The 27,526-nt window shown below is 38.6% G+C and overlaps 1 protein-coding gene across 2 annotated transcripts in view; it reads right to left on the bottom strand.

Annotated features, from left to right (window-relative positions):
* Positions 1 to 27,526, bottom strand: part of MARCHF6 (membrane associated ring-CH-type finger 6) — a 110,161-nt gene that overhangs the window by 68,739 nt on the left and 13,896 nt on the right. The window contains exons 2-5 of one of the 2 annotated variants that reach the window (XM_058306866.2): positions 24,155 to 24,345; positions 18,406 to 18,502; positions 17,524 to 17,597; positions 15,014 to 15,157 (exon numbers count right to left, since the gene is read on the bottom strand). In XM_058306866.2, the coding sequence (XP_058162849.1) occupies positions 15,014 to 15,157; positions 17,524 to 17,597; positions 18,406 to 18,502; positions 24,155 to 24,215 (376 nt within the window). In that variant the 5' untranslated portion in view covers positions 24,216 to 24,345. The remainder of the gene's footprint in view (positions 1 to 15,013; positions 15,158 to 17,523; positions 17,598 to 18,405; positions 18,503 to 24,154; positions 24,346 to 27,526) is intronic. The other variant, XM_012517980.4, reaches the window with a different exon arrangement.

The raw sequence follows: 27,526 nt of genomic DNA, 5'->3' as shown, positions 1-27,526 counted from the left end.
ATCAAAACTCATGGGAGTGACATAAGGACAGACATACAGACCAAAGGAATAGAATTGATAGCTCAGAAATCAGTCCTCACATTTATGGCCAAATGATTTTTGAAAAGGCAACAAAGACCACTGAATTGTGAAAGAATAGTCTCTTCAACAAATGGTGCTGGGAAAACTGGATCTCCATTTGCCCAAAAAAAAAGAGCGCGCGGAAGATCCCTACCTCACTCCATATACAAAAATCAATTCGAAATGGATTAAAGACTTAAATACAAGAGCTAGAACTATCAAACTCCTAGAAGAAAACATAGGGAAAACAATCCAATTAAAAATAGGTAGAAGACTTGAATACACATCATTCCAAAGAAAAATACAAATGGCCAGAAAGCATATGTAAAGATACTCAACATCACTAGCCATCAAAGTAAAAGCAAATCAAAACCACACTGAAGTACTATTTCACACTCATGAGAATTTGTACTATTAAAAAAACAGAAAATAGTAAGTGTTGGAGAAACAGGAACTCTTCATTCATTGTTGGTGGCAAAGTAAAATGGTGCAGCCACTGTGGTAGACAGTTTGGTGATTCCTCAGAAAACTAAGTATGGAATTACTATATGACCTAGCAATCCCACTACTAGGTATACACCCAAAAGAATCAAAAGCAGGGGTTCAGATATTTGCACACAGATGTTCATAGTATTCACAACTGCCAAAAGATGGAAGCAACCCCAATGTCCATCAAATGATGAATGGATAAACAAAATGTAGAATACTATTAAGCCAAAAATGGGAACAAAGTCTTGATACATGTGACAACATGGATGAACCGTGAAGACAATATGTTGTCTGAAATAAGCCAGACACAAAAGAACAAATACTGACCATCTCACTGGTTTGAAACAATTAGAATAAGCAAACTCAGAGGCAAGAGCTAGAATATAAATTACAGGGAGTGGGTTAGGGATAGGGAATGGGAAGTTAAGGCTTAAAATGTGCAGTGATCTCATTTGGAATGATGGAAATGTTTTGGTAATGGACAGTGGGGATGGTAGCGCAACATTTTGAGCACAATTAACAACACTGAAATATATATGTGAATATGATTAAAAGGGGAAATGTTAAGCTTGTGTATGTAACAGAATTTTTTTTAAATCCCTGAAATCTATAATATACAATGAACCCTACATTAAACCATTTGTAACAACTGATGACAGTACATTTTTATAATTGTATTTTTAATACAATATAAAATATAATTGTATTTTATAATTTTATAATACAATTATAAAAATGTGCTATCATCAGTAGTTAACAAATGTTCCACACCAACGCAAGGTGTTGGTGTTGAGGTGGTACATGGAAATCCTTTATTTTGTGCATGATTATTCTGTAAGTCCACAACTTCTCTAATACAGAAAAGAAAATTAAGTAAAAATAAATAAATAAAAACAAGGTAGGTATCGATGTACTTACATGGAATGATAGTCAAGGTACCCTGTTAAATGTGGTTCATAAAAGTGTTTAAATTTGATCTCTTTCATGGACTATAACCTTTTATTAAGATTAAATACAATGCTTTGCCCATTTTATCCTTTTCATCTTGAATATCTGGCCAATTAATACTGATACTGTTTTATATCATTTGCTAACAAAATTGTTTTACTGTCCCTGTGCTGCTTTGTGCTTCTCTTGCACAATGTTAAATTACACACCAACTGTTAAGATTCTTTTCTTACAGAAAGAGAGAAATGTAAACTCCAAGATATAGTCATTCTTGTCCTTTACACTCTTAACTTCATCTCCTCCTGCCTTTCTTCCTTTCTTTCCTACCTCTTATTGGACTTCCCTAATTTTATTTGCTGTTTCCTACCTCTACACACTCCAGAATGAAAACTAATGACCATATTTCTATTCTTCTAGCAATTTCATTTGCGTTTTGTTTGGCTACTTTCTTACTGAAGTAAAAAGTAGATACATAATTTTCAAATGCATGGCCAGGTCAATTTTAACATATGTATATACCCAGATAACCACCAACTCAATAAAGATATTCAATATTTCTAACTTCCAGAAGGCTTCCTTATGTCCCTATCCAGTCAGTATCCCTTGCAAGGGGGGTAGAGGGTATATGTGGACCTCATATTTTAATGTTACATTAAAAAAATAAAGACAAAATATATATATATATCCCCTGCAAGACGTAACCACTATTTTTACCTCAATCACCGTAAATCAGCTTGATCTATTTTTTAAAATTTCATGTAAGTGGAACCATACAGTCCATACTCTTGTGCCCAGATTCTTTTGCCCAAAGAAGTAAAATAGGGAAGTGGACTTTGCCCAATGGATAGGGCGTCTGTCTACCACATGGGAGGTCTGTGGTTCAAACCCTGGGCCTCCTTGACCTGTGTACAGCTGGCCCATGCTCAGTGCTGATGCGGGCAAGGAGTGCCGTGCCATGCAGGGGTGTCCCCCGCATAGGGGAACCCCACGCGCAAGGAGTGTGCCCCGTAAGGAGAGCCACCCAGCGTTAAAGAACGTGCAGCCTGCCCAAGAATGGTGCTGCACACACGGAGAGCTGACACAGCAAGATGACGCAACAAGAAGAAACACAGATTCCCAGTGCTGCTGATAAGGACAGAAGCGCTCACAGAAGAACACACAGCGAATGGACAGAGAGCAGACAACTGGGGTGGGGAGAGAAATAAAAATAAATAAATAAATAAAGTAAAATGATCCAAGTTATTCTGTGCCACAGTAGTTTGTTCTTTTTCATTTCTGTGTAGTATTCCATAAGAACAAAACAAAATATATGCATTATAATGTTCATAAACCTTTGGTTGGTTCCAGTTTTAAACTATTATGAGCAACGCTGCTGTTACCATTCGTATGCATGTCTTTAGGTGGATAGAAGGCTCTTATTTAGCATTAACAGATACTGCCAAACAGTTTCCAAAGTGGCTATGTCATTTACACTTGCGTCGCAATCAAGGTATTCAAGGTTCCAGATGCTCCATATTCTAATGAACACTTGGCATTTTCAGTCTTTTAAACTGTAGCCTTTCTGAAAGGTACACAGCAGTACCTTGGTGTGTGGTCTCAACTTCCATTCCCCTGATGACTAATGATGATAAGCAACTTTTCATGTTTATTATTCTTTAGATATACTATTTCCTGAAATGCCTGTTAAAATCATTTCCCATTTTTAAATTGGGTTGCCTGCCTTTTCTTATTCATTTTTAGGAGTCTTTATGTGTTCTTGATCAAAGTCCTTTGTTGGGTGTATGTTCTGCAAATATCATCTCCCACTCTGTAGCCTGCCATTTACTTCTTCTTAAAGGTGACTAGAGATGATGATAAGTTACTGTAATGAAATTCTGACAGTTTGAAGCTGGGTGGACCCCAGAAAATCATGTACTTAGAGCTAATCCATTCCTGTGTATATAAAACTATGGTAGGTGTGAACCTTAGATTAAATTACTTAGTTAAGGGTCTCTAATTAGACTGCATGACCAAGGGTGTGTCTTAATCCTCTTACTGGCGCCTTTACAAATAGAGGAATAAAAAGCCGCAGACACAGGAAAAAAGCCATAGACAGAAAAGCTTTCAGAAATAGAAATCAACAAATCTGGGAAAGAAAAAAGCCAGAGATGGAGCTGATGAGGCCCAGAGGAAAGGGAAGAGAAGAACAGATGCCACCATGTGCCTGACCACCCACAGCAGCAGCTCAGGGAGAAAGGATCTCTTGATGATGCCTCCATATAGACACTCTCACGGCCTCAGAACTGCAAGCTTTTAACATAATAAATCCCCATTAGAAACGCCAACCCATTTCTGGTATATTGGTTAGCAGCCTTTAGCAAACAAAAACACAATTACAATTTATCAATATATGCTTTTCATTGTTCTGTAATTTTGTTTAGGTATTTTTTATTTCAACTTTCACATTCAGGTTTATGATTCCCTCTCAAATTAATTTCTGTGACGGGCATGAGGTAGTAGGAGGGTTCATTATATTCCATATGGCTATCCAGATTATGCTAATACCATTTATTAAAAAGACAAACCTTTTACCAGATTTACAAGAGATACTAAATGTAATGCTGCAGCCTGAAAGGAAAATACAAGGGCAAGAGATGTGGAAATGAGCTTAGAAATTAAGATTATTAGGAAGGGTAAACTAAAGGGTAAGAGAACAGACAATAAAACAATATGACAACAGAGAACCAAAGGAAAAAATGAAATAAGTAATGCCTTTATAGTAATAACACAGACTATTAATGGATTGAACTCCTCAATCAAAAGACATAGACTAACCAAATGGACAAAAAATATACAGTCTATATGTTGTCCACAAGAGACCCACCTCAGATGTAAGGACACAACTAGGTTAAAAGTGAAAGGTTGGAAAAGGGTATTGTATGCAAATATTAACCAAAAAAGAGCTGGAGTAGGGACACTAATATCACACAAAATATTTTAAATGCAAAACTGCTATAAGGCATGAAGAATTTCATTACATTATTAATAAAAGGGTCAATTTGCCAAGAAATAACTATACTACATATTTATGCACCTAACCTGAGTGGCCTAAGATACAAGAGGCACACACTGGCAAAACAGAAGGGAAAAATAGATGTCCCTAAAATAACAGTTGGAGATGTCAATACACCACTCTCCCAGTATTGGAAAGAACATCTGGACATAGGATAAATACAGAACTTGAATAATATAAATGAACTAGACCTAATAGACATCTATAGAGTTCTGCACCCTAAAACAGCAGGATATACTTTCCTTCCAGTACTCATAGATCCTTCTCCAGATAGACCTATGTTGGGTCACAAGACAAGTCTGTTAATTTAAAAAGATGGAAATTACACAAAACACTTTCTCTGATCATAATGGAATGAAGCTGGAAATCAATACTGGATAGAAAATCGGAAAGTTCAAAAATATATGGAGACTACACAACACAAACAAATTAGTGGGTCAAGGAAGAAAGTGGAGAATTCAGCAAACATCTTGAGACAAATGAAAATGAGAACACAACATATCAATACCTATGGGACACCTCAAAGGCAGTGCTGATAGGAAAATTTATAGTCCTCAACTGTTTACATTAAGAAAGAAGAGTGATCTAAGCCCCTTCTTAATTAGAGGCAGACTGGGCCTCACCATTCCAGAATCCTCAGGATTGGGGAATGAATGATGGACTAGAGTAGACATACTGTTTTTCTACTATAGACACATTGTTATTCTAGCAATGGAAGAACTTTTTAAAGATTTTTATTTCTTTTTCTTTAAAGATATATAAAATCACACAGAATGTTACAATAAAAAATATAAAAGGTTCCTATATACCTTACCCCCTCCCCACACCTCCCATTGGAAGAACTTTTATCACTGACATGGAGGTAGGGGCGACTGGTGGTACTGAGGGGAAGGAGAGGGAAAAACAAGTGTAATTTGGGAGCATTTTTGGGACATGGGAATTGTCCTAAATGACATTGTAATGACAAATATAGGCCACTATATATATCTTGTCAGAACTTACAAAAATGTGCAGGAGAGAACGTAACCTACAATGTCAACTATAATACACGATTAGTGGCAACACTCCAAAATGTGTTTACTGATTGTTACAAATGTACCACACTAATGAAGTATGTAGCCAACATCACCCTAATACCAAAACAGATAAAGTACTACAAAAAAAGAAAATTACACAACAATATCTTTAATGAATATAGATGTAAAAGTCCTCTACAAAATACTTGCAGAGAGAACCGAAAAGCACATTAAAAGAATTATACAATACAGTCAAATGGGCTTTATCCCAGGTATGCAAGGGTGGTTCAACAAAAGAAAATTGATTATCGTAATGAAACATATTGACACATTAAAGAAAAATTATGATCCTCTCAATTGATGCAGAAAAGACATCTGACAAAATACAGCACCATTTCTTGATTAAAAAACACTTCAAAAGACAGGAATAGAAAAACGCTTTCTCAAATTGGTAAAGTGCATATAGGAAAAACCTACAGCTAGCACTGTACTCAAGGGTGAAAAAAGACTTGAAAACTTTCCTGCTGAAATCAGGAACAAGACAAGGATGCCCACTGTCACCACTGTTATTCAAGATTGTGCTAGAGGTTCTAACTAGAGCAATTAGGCTAGATAAAGATATAAAAGGTACCTGAAAGGGAAAGGAAGAAGTAGAACATTCACTATTTGCTGGTGATATGATCCTATACCGAAAATCTCCTGAAAAATCCACAACTAAGCTACAGAATATATGAGTTCAGCAATTGGCAGGACAAAAGATTAATATGATGTGGTGCAGCAGAGCTCCAAAATGTATTTACCAAATGCAATGGCTGTGCCACGATGATGAAATAGGTTGTTAATGTGGGAGGAATGGGGTGAGGGGGTGGAGGGGTGGAGGGTATATGGGGACCTCATATTTTTTTAATGTAACATTAAAAAAAAAAAAGGAAAAAAGATTAATACGCAAAAATCAATAGCATTTCTATATACTACTTATGTGCAATCTGAGGAGGAATTCAGAAAAAAAAAACTCCATTTATAACAGCAACTAAAACAATCAATTATTTAGGAATAAACTCAGCCAAGGACATAAAGGAACTGTATTCAGAAAATTACAAAAGATTAAAGAAACTGAAGAAGACTTAAATAAATGGAAGGACATTTCATGTTCATGGACTGGAAGACTAAATATCATTAAGATGTCAATTCTACCCAAACTGATTTACAAACTCAATGCAATCCCAATAAAATCTCAATAGCCTTTTTTGCAGAAGTGGAAAAATCAATTATCACATTTATTTGGAAGGGTATGGGGCCTGAAATAGCCAAAAAGACCTTAAAAAAGAAGAACCAAGTTGGAGAACTCTCACTTCTGGACTTTAAAGCATATTGCTTAGCTACAATGGTAAAAAGAGCATAGGACTGGCATAAAGACAGAAAGACTGATCGATGGAACCAAATCGAGAACTCAGAAATAGACCCTCAAATCTACAGTCAAGTGATTTTTGACAAGGCTGTCAAGCCCTCCCAGCTGGTCCAAAATAGTCCATTCAACAAGTGGTAAGAGAACTTGGAGAGCCATATCCAAAAGAAAGAATACCAGTATCTCACACCTTACACAAAAAATTAACTCAAAATGGATCAAGGACCTAAATATGGGAAGCGGACTTGGCCCAGTGGTTAGGGCGTCCATCTACCATATGGGAGGTCCACAGTTCAAAGCCCTGGCCTCCTTGACTCATGTGGAGCTGGCCCACGCGCAGTGCTGATGCACGCAAAGAGTGCGGTGCCACTCAGGGGTGTCCCCCGTGTAGGGGAGCCCCATGAGCAAGGAGTGCACCCCATAAGGAGTGCCGCCCAGCGCGAAAGAAAGTCCAGGAATGGTGCCGCACACACGGAGAGCTGACACAACAAGACGACGCAACAAAAAGAAACACAGATTCCCGAGCTGCTGACAACAGCAGAAGCGGACAAAGAAACAAGACTCAGCAAACAGACACAGAGAACAGACAACCCGGGTGGGGAGGGAGAGGGAAGAGAAATAAATAAATAAATCTTTGAAGGAAAAAAAAAAAAGACCTAAATAGAAAAGTGGCAACCATAAAACTCCTAAAAGAAAGTGTAGGAAAACATCTCCAAGATCTTGCGGTACATGGTAGTTTCTTAAACCTTACATCCAAAGCATGAGTAACAAACAAAAATATGGATAAACTGGACCTCCTCAAAACTCAACACTTTTGCACCTCAAAGGGCTTTGTCAAAAGGGTGAAAAGGCTGCCAATTCAATGAGAGTAAATATTTGGCAATCACATATCCAATAAGGATTTACTATCCATGATATACAAAGAGATCACACAACTCAACAATAAAAAGACAAGCTACCCAATTAAAAAAATAGGCAAGAGACTTGAAAAGACAACTGTCCAAAGAAGAAATACAAATGACAAAAAAAAAAAAAGAAAAAAAAAATGTTCAACATCACTAGCAATTAGGGAAATGCAAATCAAAAATACAATAAGGGAAGCAGATGTGGCTCAAGCGAATGAGCTCCCATCTACCACATAGGTGGTCTGTGGTTCAGTTCGTGGTGCCTCCTAAAGACCACAAGCTGGTGTGATAGACAGGCATGGCAAAATGACACAAGATGATACAACAAGACACATAAGGAAAAAAACATAATGAGAGATACAACATGGCAGGGAGCAGAGGTTCCCGGTGCCTCCTAAAGAAGATGAGCAAGACAGCAAGCTGACACAATGGGGAGGCCCAGCAAGCTGATGCAACAAGATGACGACACAAGGAAAAAAACACCTTGAGAGATACAACAAAGCTGGGAGCAGAGTTTCCTGGTGCCTCCTAAAAAAGACAAGCAAGACAGCGAGCTGGCGCAATGGGGAGGCCCAGCGAGCTGGCACAACAAGAGACACAACGAGGAAAACAAAATGAGAGAGACAAAAAAGCAGAGAATGAAGGTGGCTCAAGTGATTAGGCACCTCCTTGCCTCATCGAAGGTCCTGGGTTCAGGTCCTGGTGTCTCAAAAAGAAACAAGGAAGACGAACAGACAACACCAAGTGCAAAGAACGAAAGGGTAGAGAGAAATAAATCTTAAAAAAAAAACGAGATATCTTTTCACACCTCTTAGACTGGCACTATTAAAAAGATGGAAAACTGTAAATGTTGGAGAGGATGTGGAAAGACAGGAATGTTTATTCAGTGTTGGTAGGAATGTAGAATGGTACAGCCACTGTGGGGGACTGTTTGGCAGTCTCTAAGGAAGGTGAATATAGACTTGCCATGTGACCTGGCAATACCATTACTAGATATATACCTAGAAGAAGTGAGAGCAGACATGAATAGACACCTGCACACCAATGTAAACAACAGCGTTATTCATGATTGCCAAAAGTTGAAACAATCCAGATATCCATCACCTGATGAATGGATAAACTGTGGTGTATTCACATGATGGAATATTATGCAATGGTAAGAATTAATTAAGTCAGAAAGCATATGACGGGAAGTGGATGTGGCTCAACTGATAAAGCGTCCATCTACCATATGGAGGGTCCAGGGTTCTATCCCGAGGGCCTCCTGACCTGTGTGGTAAGCTGGCCCACGTGCAGTGCTGTTGTGCGCAAGGAGTGCTGTGCTCCGCAGGGTCACTCCCGTGTAGGGGTGCCCCACACGCAAGGAGTGCATCCCGTAAGAGCCGCCCTGGATGAAAAAAGCACAGCCCACCCAGGAAGTGGTGCCACATACATGGAAAGCTGACGCAGCAAGATGATGCAACAAAAAGGAGAGATGCAGTTTCCCAGTGCCACCGGATAATGCAAGCAGACGCAGAAGAACAAACAGCAAATGGACAGAGAGAGCAGACAATAGGGGAAAGGGGAGAGAAATAAATAAAACAAATCTTTTTAAGGAAAAAAAAAAACATGTGACAACATGGATGAACCTGGGGGGCATTATGCTGAGTGAAACAATTCAGACATGAAATGACAAATACTGTATGACTGCGCTATTGTGAACTAAATATGTTGCATAAACTCATGGAATTAATAATTAGAATATAAGTCAGTAGGAAATAGGAAAGTAGAAAATGGAAAGCTAAGGGTTAATCTGTGCAGAATTAGTAAAAAAGTTGCTTGTAAATCTCTGGAAATGAACAGAAATGGAGTATATCATAGTGTTTTAAACTGGCAGTACTACTGTACTGGTATGACAGTGCTTGAAAGGGAAAGTTAAGGGTTATACATATATTACTAGACGGAAAGCTAAAAACTGTAATAAGGGACTCTATAAGATAGTAAAACTTCATGTAAAACACAAATATGGGCGGCGGACTTGGCCCAGTGGTTAGGGCGTCTGTCTACCACATGGGAGGTCTGCAGTTCAAACCCTAGGCCTCCTTGATCTGCGTGGAGCTGGCCCATGCGCAGCGCTGATGCGCACAAGGAGTGCCCTGCCACGCAGGGGTGTCCCACGCGTAGGGGAGCCCCACGCACAAGGAGTGCGCCCCATAAAGAGAGCCGCCCAGCACAAAAGAAAGTGCAGCCTGCCCAGGAATGGTGCTGCACACATGGAGAACTGACACAACAAGATGACACAACAAAAAGAAACACAGATTCCTGTGCCACTGACAACAACAGAAGCGGACAAAGAAGACACAGCAAATAGACACAGAGAACAGACAACTGGGGGGGGGGAGAGAAATAAATAAATCTTTTTTTAAAAAACACACACATATTTAGTGTAGGGAAATTATAACATGTCCACAAAAGATTTGTAAGAGAAAGTCCATAGCAGATTTATATATGATATTCAGAAACCAGAAACAGCCCAGGTGTCCATTAATAAGAGAATGAATAAAGTATGATATATTCATATGGTGGGATGCTGCTCAGCAACCCTTCTGATTTAGGCACCAATATGGGTGGATCTCACAGATATTATACTGAGCAAAGGAAACCAGACACAAAAGAGTATGTACTCTATAATTTCATGCATCCATTTATATATGAAGTTCTAGAACAGACCAATCTGTAGTAGAAAAAAATCAGAACAGTAATGACCATGAGACGGGATGGTTATGGTAGTGGGTAGGGATTAACTGGGAAAGAGCATGAGGGAAAGTTTCTGGAGTGATATTTTGATAGGTTTTGGGCTACACAGATGTGTGCATTTGTCAGAACTCATAGAAGAATATATTTTAGATCTGTGCTTTTCATTGTGCATTACAATTTATTTCAAGAAATAAAAGTCATAAAAATATTCCATTCTAGTTAATGATATACATACTTAAATATTAGGGGTGAAAGGTATCTCAACTTACTTTGAAATGCATCAGAACAATAAGATGGGTTGATGGATGAATAGACAGATGGATAAGCAATAAAACAATGTTATAAAATGTCAACTGTAGAGTCTAGATGGTGGGTATATGGCTATTCACTGTAAAATTCAACTTTTTGGTATGTTTGAAATATTTTGTTTAAAAATGTTAAGGGAAAACTGATTACGGGACATAGTACATAAAAAGGAAATAAAAACGATGAAAATGCTGTGCAAAAAAAAAAAAAAGAAAATTCTTTAGACTATAGGTAATGTTGATGGTTAATACGTGTAGCTCCTTGATTCACGAACACTATGTTAATGCTAATGTTTATGCTTAATTGCCCGTAGGCTGCTGTGGGCCTGCTTGTAGACACGTACACTGTGGTATATAAGAGCCCCTAGTAATCAATAAAGTTGTCTGATGAGTCTCAAAAAAAAAAAAAAAAAAAACACACACACAAATATGGGTGACAGTGCATCTATAAGACTTTTTACAAAACATAAATACAAATATACGAGAGAGAAGGAAAAAGAGCAGCTTGTACATCAGGAGAAGCATAAAAAGACTGAGAGGTGATGAGTTTTGGTTGTTTTTTTTGTTTATTATTGGAATAATGAAACTGTTCTAAGAATGAAAGTGATGAATGCACAAATACATGACTACACCAAATATCAATGATTGTACACTTTGGATGGATTTATGCTTTATTAATTAATATGTATCAATAAAATTGATTTGTTAAGGAAAAAACGAAACAGTGCACCACTGTTGTTAATCAGGTGACAATGGAGGTGTGGGTCTTTCTCTATTCAATTATCCATACATACACACACATGCACACACACATTTTCATTAAAGATGTAGGTTTACAATCATGCATAAAATACAGGATTATCCTTATACTTTTAATGCATAATACACATTTTTCTATCAATATTTGGAGCACCTATACCCTCCCCCCAAATAAAGCAAACAACAAACTTTCACATCTATCCTCCCACACAATTTCTCTCATGTAAAGGTCACCCAGGATTTTCATCCCAGGTTGTTACCACCTAAAATCAATTAATGAATGTAGATCAATACTTATTCGGGCTCAGCTATAAAAAGCATTTGTTTCTTTGTATCTCACTGGTATTCTTTATTTTTTTGTGAGTCCTTGACATTTTAAACGAGTATTTTCTCAAACTGTTTTATCATAAAAAGTTTGAGAGGTAAACTTTCCACACCCTTGCAACTACTGAAATGCCTGTATGTTGTCCTTCCATCTGACAATGATAGTTTGGCTGATATGAGGTTTTAGGTTCAAAATTTGTCAAATTTTGAAGTTTCTGCTAAATTCTAATATTTAGTATTACTAATTATTAAGTCTGATTGTATCAAACATTCAATGTTGTTAATTCTAAGTCCAATCACAGTCTGATTTTTATTATTTTGTAGAATAATCTGGATGCATACATCTATATATGTCTTGTCACCATCACCATCCTACCAGCTCTGAAAAACTTAGAATGTGTTTGAATCTGTGAGTCTGTCTTTTTTTGCCTTCATCATGGTCACCTCTTCCATTTGAACTGAAAGATACCTGTCATTTCCTCATCTCCATGGTCTCTTTTACTTTCTGGAGCTACTTAATAATTCATACACTGAAACAACTGGATATAGCCTCCATCTCTCAATTGTTTTTCTCATACTTGCAACTCCTTGATCCCTAAGTTACATCTTACGAAAACTCCTTGGGTCAATCTTTTATTGCACTAATTCACTCCAGTTGTACCCATTTTGCTATTTGGCATAGATCCCCAGATTTTCATTTTCATAGGTGATATATTTATTTTAAGGATACGTGAGAATACTAATTACACTTATCAAAAATCTTGTTTGTGTTTATTCCAAGGAATCATCTCTGGCACCATATATTACCTATCCTTCTCCATGTCTTTAAGAATAACAACAAACCCAAGATGGGTCAACTAAGAGTTCGTAAAGGGAAGCGGACTTGGCCCCATGGATAGGGCATCTGCCTACCACATGGGAGGTCCGCAGTTCAAACCCAAGGCTTCCTTGACCCGTGTGATGAGCTGGGCCATGCCACAGAGGGATGTCCCCCGTGTAGGGGAGCCCCACACACAAGGAGTGCACCCCATAAGGAGAGCCGCCCAGCGTGAAAGTAAGTGCAGTGCTGCACACAGAGAGCTGACACAACAAGATGATGCAACAAAAAGAAACACAGACTCCCGGCGCTGCTGCTAAGAATAGAAGCAGTCACAGAAGAACACACAGCGAATGGACACAGAGAGCAGACAACTGGGGTGAGGGGAAGGGGAGAAAAATTTTTTAAAAATTTAAAAAAAATAAGAGTTAGTAAATCAGAAACCAAATCCCACGAGGACCTCCTATATTTGAAAGATAAGCATCCTAATTATTCATGACCATTAGATATGTATCTTTTAAAAGGCAGGGAGGGGTAGAGAGAGTCTGAAAAGAAGGCATCTTCTAAAGTCCTACAAAGCTCTACTATACTTGAAGGAGTAAATTTTGAGTTCTAATTGTGGTCGGATTTTGCTCTTTTAATTCCTTTATGAACTGATCTGTTAAAAAGTAGTTCTTAGTGGGAAGTGGCCATGGCTCAATCAGCTGGGCTCCCATCTACCATATGGGAGGCCCAGGGTTCATGTCCTGGGGCCTCCTTGTGAAGGCAGGCTCGCCCACACGCTGCAGAGCCACCAGCCCGCAAGAGCTGTGGAGAGCAGACTCAGCAAGGCAATACAACAAAAAGGGAGACAAGCAAAAACACAGAAGAGTGCACAGCAAATGGACAGAGCATACAACAAGCAAGCCACAAGGGGGGGAAGGATAAAAATACACAGAAGAAAGCACAGCAAATGGACACAGAGAACAGACAGCAAGCAAAAAGCCACAAGGCAGGGGAATAAAAAGAAAAAGTAGTTCTTAGCAAAGTAGATTTGTTAACATGGTTATTATCTTGTGTAAACAGAAAAACCTTAATGCTGATATAAAGACAGTGGTTGCCAAAGAATTTAATATATCAATTCTAAGAGATAACTTGTGGGGAAGTGGGTATAAGGAGGTATAGAATTTCTCCCTTGGGAGTAATGAAAACATTCTAAAATTGACCATGATGATGACAGCACAACACCATGATGAAAATGAGAGCCACTGAGTGTACACTTGGAATGGACTGTACAAAACACGGGGCTGTATAACTCAGGGAATCCTGTGGGGGAAGATGGGACTGTGGTTAACAGAACAAATATGAGTACATTCTCTCATGAACTATGACAAATGTGCAATACTAACACAGGGTGTTTATAAATGGGTGGGTTGGGAAAAAATACACCAAATGTAAGACATTGCCTATAGTTAGTTGTAATATTTTGACCATGCTATTTCATAGTTTATATTCACAACAACGCAAGGTATTAATAGTGAGATGATATATGGGAACCCTGTATGATGATACACGTTTGTTTTTGAAGCTCACAACTTTTATTTTACACTTACTGTTTATATATGAATGATATACTTCAATAAAATTTTATTAAAAAGAAAAAAAGATAGTGGTTGCCAGGGTTTCACAGGGGTTCAGAAGGGAGAGGGAGGGATGAATGGGTGGAACACAGGGCATATTTGGGGCGTTGAGATTCTTCTGTATGATACTGAAATGATGGGCACATGACATTATGCATTTATCAAGACCTATAGAACTGTACAGCACAATGTATAAACCATAATGGAAACTACAGACTTTGGTTTGTAGCAATGCTTCAGTATTGGGTCAACAACTGTTAACAAATGTGCCACACTCATCTCAGATGTCAGTAACGGGAAACTATATGTGTGGGTATAGGGGGGTTATATGGGAATTCCCTACATTTTCAGTGTAATTTTTCAGGAAATGTAAATCTAAAATGTCTCTAAAAATAATTAAGTTTAATATTAAAAGAAAAAAGTTAATTCAGGTAAATAATTTCTTCCTTAAATGAGGTTTTTTAACATATAGGTATAACATCAAATAGCATTCAAACAGAAATATTTTTTGATATTACCTTTTAACATTAGTTATGCAATATTCAAATAACTCCAACCAAAGGGGAAAAAATACTCACATGCTGTAAGAGGAACAACTCCCAACCATGCAAAGGCCACAAGTGTATAATGAAACCAGTATCGTATTGCAGTGCCAATACTTGTAACCAGTCCAGCAAAAATGTCTTGGATTGGAAGCCGTGAAGGCATATCTGGGGAATAAACTTTAAGAGAAAAAAAAATACACATAATTTAATGTCGATTTAAAAACAGATTAATCCATAAATATAAAATAGGTATGCAGAGCTACCTTAACTTTCAATAGTTGAAAAAGTTGTTTTCTACGAAAGTTAAAATGAATCAAATAGTTACAATAACAGCACATTTAACCAGAAGTCATTCATGAGTCAAAACCACATATGAAATGTGGAAAAAGACAGACAAGGAAAAGTGCACATCCTTCACTCACATAGCCATGAGCCTTATTCTAAGCTAATTTACCCCTATTTAAGCAACTCAATTTAATTAGCTGGTTTCCCAAACTATAACGCAAACAGGAAGAAAAAGTGAAACTGATAGTATGTTATCAAGAAAGAATCCCAAAAAAGACTAGCTTTATTCATGAGTATTCATTAAGCACAACCATCTGTGATAGAGTCATATAATGTTGAAGCAAACAGGCCTACTACTGACTTTTGTTAGCCTCTCCCTGGCTCCACCCCACCCCCATCGAATTTCAGCACACTAACTACAATTCCAAATAGTAAATTCAGATCTTCCTTCCCACCTTTTTGCAAACATAGTTTAACATACTCAGAGGAGGGAAAGTTTCACATTTCTTAGAAAGCTTCCCTTTTAAAATTGTTCCAGTAAAGCACTGCTTATTAAAAGGCTCTACATATACACACACACACATGCACACGCACACGCACACAAAAGTCATGGAACAAAACAAAAGCAAAAAAAGGCTTTACATCAGGTAACTCAGAAAGAACATTTAGGAGAAAATAAACATCTTTTTCTCCAGTGAAGCAAATACAAGAAGTTAGGAGAAAGTTTTAAAATCAGGGAACTGATGTGGCTCAGGGGTTGACTGCCTGCTCCCCATGTACAAGGTTCTGAGTTCGATCCCGGATACCTCCTAAAAAATAAATTTAAAAAATAACGAAATTTTAAAAATAAAATCAATGTTCTAAGATATGTGAGAACAATATAACGGAATTATTCATAGCTATAAGCACTGAAACTAAACAGTTAAAAATAGCAACTCTTTACCACACACCCACTTATTTATATATCACTTATTTCAATAATATAATATTTTATAGACAAGAAAAGTATCATGGGAAGCGAACTTGACCCAATGGATAGGGCGTCCGCCAACCACACGGGAGGTCCACGGTTCAAACCCCAGGCCTCCTTGACCGGTGTGGAGCTGGCCCATGTGCAATGCTGATGCATACAAGGAGTGCCCTGCCACACAGGGGTGTCCCCCGCGTAGGGACGCCCCACATGCAAGGAGTGTGCCCCGTAAGGAGAGCCGCCCAGCGCGAAAGAACGTGCAGCTTGCCCAAGAATGGCGCTGCACACACAGAGAGCTGACACACAATGACGCAACAAAAAGAAACACAGATTCCCAGTGCCGCTGATAAGGAGAGAAGTGGTTACAGAAGAACACACAGTGAATGGACACAGAGAGTAGACAGCTGGCAGGGGGAATGGGAGAGATATAAATAAAAAATAAAAAAAATATTAAAAAAAGAAGAGTATTACTCCAGACTCTGAGAAAAAAAAAGGAAAACAGGATATGATTGTCAAATGAAAACAAAGATATAAAAACACAAACTTTCATTAGCCTAAAAATAAAAACCCACATGTATTTCCTAATAAAGAATCTTCCTGAAGATAGTATAGTCCTCTACTTATTTAAGATGAATAAGATTAAATATCAATAGGTAAGAATTGAAAGATATATTTAAATTTAAATACCTGAAAAATATTAATCAAAGGCTTACAAAATACTGGACTTAAAACGTTAGTCTTGTGGAAAAAAAAGTTTTAAAACTTCATCTTTATTATTACTATTCTAAATACCAATATTTTATCAAATCAACTTTTACACAGATGATGATATTCTAGCTATGATTTTTTTTTTAAAGAGCCCTTTAGTTATTAGAGATACAGATGAAATAGCGTTGGATTATCTTTAAAATAATGGGAGAAGGATGGAGCAGTGGCAGAGGATGACACAGATAAAGCAAAGTTAAGTCATTAGTTGAAAACTGATGGTGAGTGATGGATATATATGGGTTCATTATAACTTTACATGTTTGAACTCGTCCCTAAAAAAAGTTAAAAAAAAAAATTTTAAAGCTCACAAATTAACTCTCTCCTGCACATGTATTTATGCACGTGTGCCTAACACATACACCCTGACATGCAGTTTTAAAAACACTTTTCCAAAATGGAATAGCAACAGCATTATTACAAAAAACTAATGGAAGTTGAAAATGTTTGCTTTAATACTGCATAAAACATTTACGCTGCAAGTCATAACAAAAAATATAGTGCAAACCTCTAAAGAACTTACTTGGTGTGAAAGCAAATCTGTGTTTGCATAATTCACAGTATTCTTTTCGACTGTGTTTCAGCCACTGAACTAAGCTGTAATTACAAATACATTCATGTAAGTATAGTTTTTAAAACAAAGAAATCTTAAAGCTTAATTGAAAACTAATGTTCTACTTTTATGAAAATCTTACTTATCATACAGCACTTTTACAATTCTAGCAATTTCAAATTTTTACTATAAATAAAAATTTACTTTTTATAAGGGATGTCTCACGCATATAGAACTACAACAGTTGAAGATAAAAACAATGTTTTTCTACTACTAAAAAGGCTCAATTAGTCTAAACTACAATCTCCTCAAAACTAACTGCATATGAAAGAATCTTGAAGCATCACCACCAATTCTAATACTGGTACTGGACCTGGTGCCCAGGTATAAATCCTGACTTTGCCAGTAACACATTAGATTGTGTGACCCAGGAGAAGTGACAAACTTTTTGTCCTTCAGGTTTCTCATCTGCATAATAACCCACCCTCACAACTTTTTCATGAGGATTAAATGAGCTGGCACAGAAAACAGTCCTTGGCACAAAGTATTTCATAAATGTAAGCTATTATGCCAAGCCAAACTAGAAAACGCTAACACTTCCAAGGGACAAGTTAAGTTGTATTATTGTTCTCTATAGAAGAAATAAACAAAAGTGTTCTCAAGGGCACCTGGAAACCAAGATACCTAAATGACAGGGTATTAAGGATTATGGGCAATTTGTCATCTATATTTTTTAATTTTTATAACAAAATTTGAAAACATAAATATTACAGAGAAAGTTCACTAAAACAATCTCCCTTATTGAGAAAACTCCAAGCTCAGATTATTAAATTTTCTAAAAGGATTACTTACCATTCTTGATGGATAAACTTAATACTGCCAGTACATACACAAGGATGATAAAGAGGTTTCTCAGGTGTTCCTTCTGACCGACACACTCTACATATGTCTGTTAATTGAAACGAAAAATACAATTATTCTTAGCTGTCACCTTTTACAAAATAACAGACCACCAAAAATTAAAAGTTTGTTAAAGGGGAGAATTTATCACTTGGCGAAACACTGATCAACACATAAACGTTGAAAACTGAAAATTGTGATTAAGGCGACAAGTATGTATCTCAAACTTAATTTCCTAAATAATGTATAAATAAGTTGTTGCTTTGTATGACAGCTTTATAAATTACACAAAGTTGAAAAGAAAAGAAATGGATTCTAAAATATTCTTCCATTAACAAGTAACCAATGCTAAATGGAAATACACAACATGAGATCATTAGCATTAAATCCAGTCACAGTTTAAACTGCACAAAGCACCAAGGACATCACAAACACAGCAACAGGAGCTAGGCCAGCTTGGTAGAGACCACCCCCTTTCTCACCACCCCAACCCTAACAGAGACAGACAGACATACACACACACACACAACTGGTGGGAGAGGGTACCCCAAGACTACAAAGGCACCCCGAGAGAAGTGAGCTAGAGGCCACCTTAAACGGAAGCGACCAGAGTCGGTGGCAGCAGGCCTGGTCACCTCACAATCCAGCTCATCAGCCTGTCCCACCATCCACAGGCAGAACCCAGGGCTGACACAGAAAGGCTACAGACACAAGTAGGAGGAATGCCCCCAATCCTAGGCACACTCGCTGGTATCTTAATGCTCCTCCAGCACGCGACCTACCAAAATCAACCAGGCTGCCAATTTACATAGACCCTCTCAGCAATTCGGCAGGACCCCACGCAGACCAAGAGTGGACAGTATGTACAACAGGCAGAGACCTAACACAAGTTCTTGACCTGCTCCTACAGACAATTTCTTGTTAATAGAGAATAATCAAGGTTACCAGCCCCTCCAGGTTAGGGTGTGGTCCTGGGCATTTACGAGTCACTTGATACTGCTCATCTTTGGGTGGCCAAACGCCATGTGCCCCTTTAAGAAGTTGAAAGACACTAAGAACTGCATACTAGTTTCCTTGGTTTATCAATTAACCAGACTTAACCACTCCACCACCCAGGAACTGCCAGGCACTACTAGCCGCAGAAGAGCTATCCACATGTCAGTCCTATCCTTGTCTGGGCCTGGGTCAGGTGGGGCTTCCCATGTTGAGTCAAATTAAGTGCAGACTCCAGTTCTGGTGATGTCCCTCCATCCTTTCCTTTCAATTTCAGCTTTGCAGACATGTGTCCCACCACCAGCAAACCAAAACCTCTAATCTCCAGACTTTGGTTTTCCAGAGGTGGCCAGGTGAGTCCTGGCAATAACACCCAGCCAGTGTGGGCACTGTGTGGTCGAAATGAGACAGGGTCTAATCCTCTTCAATTCTCCCACTTTCACCTTCATCCTTGATTAATGAAAACATCCTCAGCAAACGCTTTCACTCTGGTAGGTCTTGCGCAGGTTCTAGGCTTTCAGCTCTGGCAGTGCACAACGAAAGCGCCAGGCCTGCCCTCTTCCTCTGGCCTCCAAAGTTCTGACGACAAACAAAACAGAACCCTGCTCCCATTCCATCATTCCCTGCTGTAGACTCCAAAAGGTTCCACCACATTAATCACTCTAATTTTTCCCAAATACACACTTCAGCCCACAGAAAGTCAGCTAAGAGCATGGAGGGGGTATGGAGAAGGGTGGTGACAGCCATAGCTGGCCCCCAGTGGATCACCTGAGCCCCAGACCCAACCAACTGCAAGCATTTTAACCAGGTGAATTCCATCTGCGATATTGGTGCTGGGATTACTGCCGCCTCTGACACCAGACTTGCCCTCCTTAAAGGAAAAAGCTGGTTCATTCCCATTTGAAAAAGTCCCATATAAATGTTTTTCATCACTGCCCTCTGGTGTGAGAGGGTAATTCATGCACCTTCCATTTGTTTTTCCAGCATTCTCGGTGGATTTGAACCCACACTTTCCCACCCAGATTACCCCCCTCCCATCACCCCTGGTCATCACCCAAAGCACAGAGACTACCACCTAAAGATTAAAAAGCCACAGGACGTGAAATGGTCGAGGTTATCTACAATCACCAGATCTGCTACCCACAGTAATGGGTTACCTCTAGTATTACATTTCCTCCAGGAAGGTGCAACAAAAGTCATTTGCAAATCACCATACTGGCCCAAGTGCTTAGAGGAGCATAGATTAACTTTTGACAAAGGCATGCACTACTTGGGGGATCAAGCAGGTAGGATGGGTGCAAATGAGGGGGTGGGCTGGTGAGCACTTAGGGCAAGACTGCCAAACCCACCTTCACCCCTCGCCCATGACCATTTGTGGAAACAGAGGAGTGCAAAAGCAAAGTGACAGAGTGGCAAGGGGTTGCCAGGATGGGAGGCAGCACTGCTTCGTGTCACCCCCTGGGAATGTAATGACTGGTCCAATGCCAGATCTGCGCACGCAGACCTTTGTTGACCTTTGCTGACAGACCACTGTCAGCGGGCCACATGGGAGGGGAGCCATATACAAAGGGGTACAGGCTCATTGGTCGTCTAATGGACCTGTCGACGGGTGGGCCAGCTGTGCACCCCTTCTTACAGGCCACCCCCACCAGGAAGGCCCAGCCACTCAGTGCGAGGGAGCTCCTTGGGGACAGGCAGTAGCACCCCATTCACCATACACCCACACAGAGCTGAGGGATGGGCGGAGTCAGAGACACATTAGGAAGATGGGGCACTGATTTCCCGACATCTGGATCCTTTTGAATGACAAACTAACACAAAATTTAAGAAACACAACAAAATCCTACTTCATGTGACAACCCTATTCTAATTTAGTACCATTTAATCTAAGCAAGTCTAATATGGAATTTGGTGTAAAAATCAATATCACATCTATTTTGCATATTGACTCTGCTTTTTCCCCATAATGAAAATATGACTAAAGTTTCCTTCAAGAGTCCTTACATATAAGTATTCTCCTCGACAAAAAGGCAAAGATTGCTGGTATATGTAGTCTTCTAGAATGGTGATAAGCCTTAGTTAGGAATACTTGCACGGCAAACATTTGGCTGTTTTCTCTGACAAGCAGGCTGCCAGCCCCAGCTGAAACTGTATCATGGGCATATGTACCCCCTTTTTAGAGAAGAAAAGGCCACGGGAAAGCTGCCCAAGAGGTTAAGTGGCACTTGCTCTCGCCCTTGCCCCATACTCTCAATTTGTATCTGATGAAAGGTAAAAGCATCGTAGTTTGTAATTAGCAGTGCTATTATATTGACATGACAGTGGTTGAAAGAGAAAGCCTAATGTAATGTGTATTACTAGAAGGAAAGCTAAAAAATGTAACTTGGGACTGTATAGCGTACTGAAATCTCATGTGAAATATGAACAAAGGTAATATTGCATATATAAGACTTTTTCTTTGAAACTGATCAATTGTAGGTTAATGTTACAAATGTTAATATCAAGTAAAATCACAACCAAAGCTAGCTATGGGCAGTAGTATGTAGTAAAATAATAATTTTCCAGTAAGCATATTTTAAAAACTGAAATATACTAAGGGAAAGAAACTAGACACAAAGTACTACATACTGCTTGATTACATCTATACAAAATACAAATACAAATAAACTAGAGAGAAACAGAATAGTAGCTATGTATGGCAGGAAAAGCATAGAAAGATTGAAAGGTGATGAGTTTTTGTTTGGTTTTTATTATTATTACTGAAATAAAAATGCTGTAATAATGACTGAATTGATGACTGCACAACTATGTGATTATACTAAATACCACTGAACACTCTGGATGGAACATATGCTTTATTAATATGCACCGATAAAACTGATTTCTTTAAAAAAAAATTCTATCTGACAAATTTCTGTACACTTAGCTAATCCTTGTATATGTGTGTGCATGCATGTGTGTGTAGTGAAGGGGATGGTAGTTTCTTCCCTGCCAATCCAGGATACCAGAAAAATCTAAGGAAAGAAGAGGTATACTGAGTTCATGGCTAAACATTCATTCTAGAAAGATATATAAGAAACTATTAACAGATGCCACATGTGGTGGGTCACAGTTGGAGTAAGAAATCCTTTCTTTCTCTGCCTTATATGTTGTTTATTGTGCACTGTTTTGCTGGTATCTTAAAAAATCAAAAGCTCCCCTATATACTTATGTTCAAAGACATGTATGAGAATGTTCATGGCTGTACTAATCATACCTCCAAAATGGAAACCACCCAAATGCTCATCAACTGTGGAATGATAAATAAATGTTGAATACTGCATGCCTATGAGAAAAAATTAAAACTACAAAGCACAATTTGGATGAATCTCACAAAGCTGATACTGAATGAAAGAGGCCAAACACAAAAAAAATATCTACTGTATATTCCATACATAGAAAAGTTCAAAATCACACAAAAAAACACATATATCCTTAGAAGTCAGGGTGGTGGTTTACTTTGGAGGGAAGGAGGGACCAAGATGGAGTAGACACACTTCTCTATTCCTAAGTACACTTAAAAACCCTGAACTTTTTATATGAAAGTAACATAAGAAAGCTGTAGTCTAAAATGTGGAAAGAAAAAAGGCAAAGCAGCTAGGGAGCTGAGGACCCAAGGAACTACAGTGAGATTTCTGGGTTTTCTTTTTGCTTCAAACACTCTAAACTGCGTATTAGATAATCTGGCAACCCATAAACACCAATGAGAATGGACCAAGAAAATTCTCAAAAAGAGCCTGCTCTTACTAGTCAAAGGTCCAAGAAAGGGGCAACCTAGCAAGATAGAAAACTTTTCTACAATAGCCACCACTGTACCATAGCAAACATCACAGAAACAAAAAATGCAGCCCCAACCCCACCTATCAACAAAGGTCCAGAGGGGAGCCTAGACTTCAACCATTCCAGGGCTGTAACAAGGCTATCATTCACTCCTCACCTCACTGCCCTACCCAGTAGAAAGCCAGGGCTCTCATGCCCAACTGCATGAGACAGCCCCTCCACCTCCAAGCAAGGGTGGTATCAGCAGAGGCCTGGTAGGAATCCTGAAAACCCACCTCCACCAAACAAAGCACCCTTTTCCACCAGGTATCAAAGGATGCTGAGTGGGGAACCTGGACTTTCACACCCACCTGGAAGTAATGACCAGTGCCTCTTTCCCCCTTAATTACTGTCAAAGGAGACCTGCTAAAACAAAATATTTAATTCAGAGCCTCATTATGATACCCAAAATGTCCAGGATACAATAGAAAAATCACTTATCATACCAAGAACCAGAAAATTTTAAACTTGTATCCAATCCTGAGATGACACAGACCTTGGAATGATTTAACAAGGATTTTAGAACAGTCATAAAAAAGCTTTAACAATTACAAACACATTATTAGGTTGGTGCAAAGTATACTGCGCTTTCGCCTTGTTGAAATTTTTTTGATATTGGCATATGTTCTCAAATAAATGTGATTATGTTATACATCATTTTAATGTGCATTTCTCACTGTGTTTTTTACTAATGACTTATTACTTGCTGTTTATATTTAAACTATGGAAATGTTAGACAAATAGCAAATTGGAGCTATTTTCTATTTGAGTTCAAAATGGGTGGTAAAGCAGCAGAGACAACTTGCAACATCAACAACTTATTTGGCCCAGGAACTGCTAATGAACATACAGTGCAGTGGTGGTTCAAGAAGTTTTGCAAAGGAGACGAAAGCCTTGAAGATGAGGAGCATAGCAGCCAGCCATTGGAAGTTGACAACGACCAACTGAGAGCAATCATCAAAGCTGGTCTTCTTAAACTACAGGAGAAGTTGCCGAAGAACTCAACGTCTACCATTCTGGTCATTTGGCACTTGAAGCAAACTGGAAAGGCGAAAAAGCTCAGTAAGTGGGTGCCTCATGATCCAACTGAAAATCAAAAAAAATATCATCTTTTTGAAGTATGTTTTCTTATTCTACACAACTACGAACCTTTTCTCAATCAGATTGTGACGTGGTAAAAAGTGGATTTTACAATGACCAGCTCAGTGGTTGTACCAAGAAGAAGCTAACATACTTTCCAAAGCCAACCTTGCACCAAAAAAGCTCATGGTCACTGTTTGGTGGTCTGCTGCTGGTCTGACCCACTACAGCTTTCTGAATCCCAGCAAAACCATTACATCTGAAAAGTATGCTCAGCAAATTGATGAAATTCACTGAAAACTGCAACACCTCCAGCCACCACTGGTCAACAGAAAGGCCCCAATTCTTCTCCATGACGATGCCCATCAGCACATCGCACAACCAATGCTTCAAAAATTGAAAGAACTGGGCTACGGACTTTTCCCACATCCACCGTATTCACCTGACCTCTCACCAACTACCACTTCTTCAAGCATCTCGACAACTTTTTGCAGGTAAAATGCTTCCACAACCCGCAGGATGCAGAAAATGCTTTCTAAGAGTTCACTGAATCCTGAAGCAAGGATGTTTATGCTACAGGAATAAGCAAACTTATTTCTTATTGACAAAAATGTGTTGACTGTAATGGCCTATTTTGATTAATAAAGATGTGTTTGAGCCTATTTATAATGACCTAAAATTCAGTCCAAAACCGCAATTCCTTTTGCACCAACCTAAGAGAAAATAAAGAAATAGCAAAGAAATAGCATATACAAGGAAGAACCAAGTTGGAATTTGAGAAGTGAAAAGTAAAAAGCTGTTGGATGGGTTCAGCAGCAAAATAAAGGTCAGGGGAAAGTTACACAATCTAAGCACAGAAAAAAAAAAAGACTTTAAAAATAAAAAACACCTCAGGGTCCTGTGTGACTAACAAAAGATCTAACATTCTGGTCAAAAAAAAAAAAAAAAAACAACCAGAAAATGGGGTTGAAAAGCATATTCAAAAGAGTAGCTTAAAGGGAGTGGGTGTAGCTTAAGCTGGCTGAGCACCTGCTTCCCACATGAGGTCCAGGTTCAATCCCCAGTACCTCTTTTAAAAAACACCTGTAATTTTAAAGTGTGGCAAAAGACAAACCTACAGATTCAAGGTAAAGAAACTCCAAACAGGATAAACCCAAAGTAACCCATACCAAGATATATCATAATCAAACTTCTGAAAACTGCCTAAGACAAAGACTAGCAGAAGTCATGAGAAGGGCTTGTGGGACCCTGGTGCCTTTTTTTTTTTTTTTTTTTTTAAATCACTGTCTGTACTGGAATCAGTGCCAACAAGAGGAAGAATAGGTGCATTAATCCACTTGTCAGTTTATCTTTTTTTATTTTTATTTTTTTTTAAGATTTTTTATTTATTTCTCTCCCCTTCCTTCACCCCTCCTACCCCATTGAACGCTCTGTGTCCATTCGCTGTGTGTTCGTCTGTGACCGCTTCTATCCTTATCAGCGGCACCAGGAATCTGTGTTTCCTTTTGTTGTTCATCTTATTGTGTCAGCTCTCCATGTGGGCAGCGCCATTCTTAGGCGGGCTGCACTTTCTTTCGCACTAGGCGGCTCTCCTTACAGGGTGCACTCCTTGCGCGTGGAGCTCCCCTACGCGGGGGACACCCCTGCATGGCACGGCACTCCTTGTGCCCATCAACAATGTGCATGAGCCAGCTCCACACGGGTCAAGGAGGCCTGGGGTTTGAACCGCGGACCTCCCATGTGGTAGACGGACGGCCTATCCATTGGGCCAAGTCCGTTTCCCATTTTTTATTTTTTGAGGTACCGGGAGCCAGGGATTTTACCCGGGACCTTTAACGTGGGATGCTCATACTCAACCACTGAGCCATATCAGGTCCCGAGCTGGTTTTTATATTTGTTTTGCTTGTTTCCATTTTCTTTAGGAGGCACCAGGAACTGAACCTAGGAACTCCACCTAGGAACTCCCATGTGGGAGGCAGGCACTCAACCACTTGAGCCACATCTGCTCCCCAACTAATTTTGACGACGTGAAAACAATGACAAAGTAGTCCTCAAATGGGAAAAACCATGCTAAAGGGAATTCTAACATATCACTATTTCCAAGCAATAATAATCTTCCTCATTTATTTTCACCTTTAAGCAACTGTTTAAAGAAATGTAACAAAATTGTAATAAGGAAGTTAACAATCATTCTATATTGCTGTAGGTCTTTTATATAAGGTATAATAAACTTATTTTTCATAAGCTTTTTTGAGCGTTTCACTGAACTTGTAAATAACTTGTACAATTCAAACAGAATGAGAAGTTTAACATCCCAATAAGCTTATATCCTACAAATTATAAGACGCAGAAACTTTAAATCAATGTAGCTTTTTTATAAAATGCATTAAGTGAAAATACACTTATGAAACTATTAAAATGGTTATTTCAAAAGCATTGTTTCCATTAACAATAATAATAGAGATAATGAGAGAATAAGGATCTTCAATGTTTTTTCTTAACTGGACCTTAGGAGAAAAAAATAAGGGAAAAGAAAAATTAATTTTATACTCTTAAGGTGGTATTCCTCAAAATGATAAATCCAAATTGATATTTTCTTATTCTCAAAATCAATCTGAAGGAATTAAATAGCATTTGATCTTACAAGTTTTTTAACAATTTGGTATAACATACTAAGGAACCTTTAATGAAGGAAATTAGACTAACCATTACTTTACAGAAATTATCAAAAAAGCACAAACCTTTTTAACCCCTTTATTAGTGCCATGTTCTAGACAGAGTTCTAAGCACTCTTAATACATCATGTCATTGAATCCTCACAATAACCCTATGCAGTATTGTTATTATCCTGTTTATAATTCTGGAAACTGGAGTTTTAAAAGGTAAGGATGGCAACATGCCTGAGGCCACAGCTTCTAAGTGGAACACAGCATGCAAGAGATCTGGAACATTACTGAACTATCCCTGAAAATTGGCTGGGGGGAGCAGGAGGCTTTATTCCATTACTGAGACCCAAATAAATTATCAAGCAAGCTAAAGAGTGAAGGAGGACGATAATCTAACCCCCAATTCCAAAAAGTACTTCTTTTGACTTTATCACACTTCCTCTCTCCCATCATCTTGGTTATGTGATCAAGTTTTC

This window comes from Dasypus novemcinctus, chromosome 2 (genome assembly GCF_030445035.2).
Source record: "Dasypus novemcinctus isolate mDasNov1 chromosome 2, mDasNov1.1.hap2, whole genome shotgun sequence".
Lineage (NCBI taxonomy): Eukaryota > Metazoa > Chordata > Mammalia > Cingulata > Dasypodidae > Dasypus > Dasypus novemcinctus.
The sequence above is the reverse complement of the archived record's forward strand: the minus strand, read 5'-3'. Positions and strand labels throughout refer to the sequence as shown.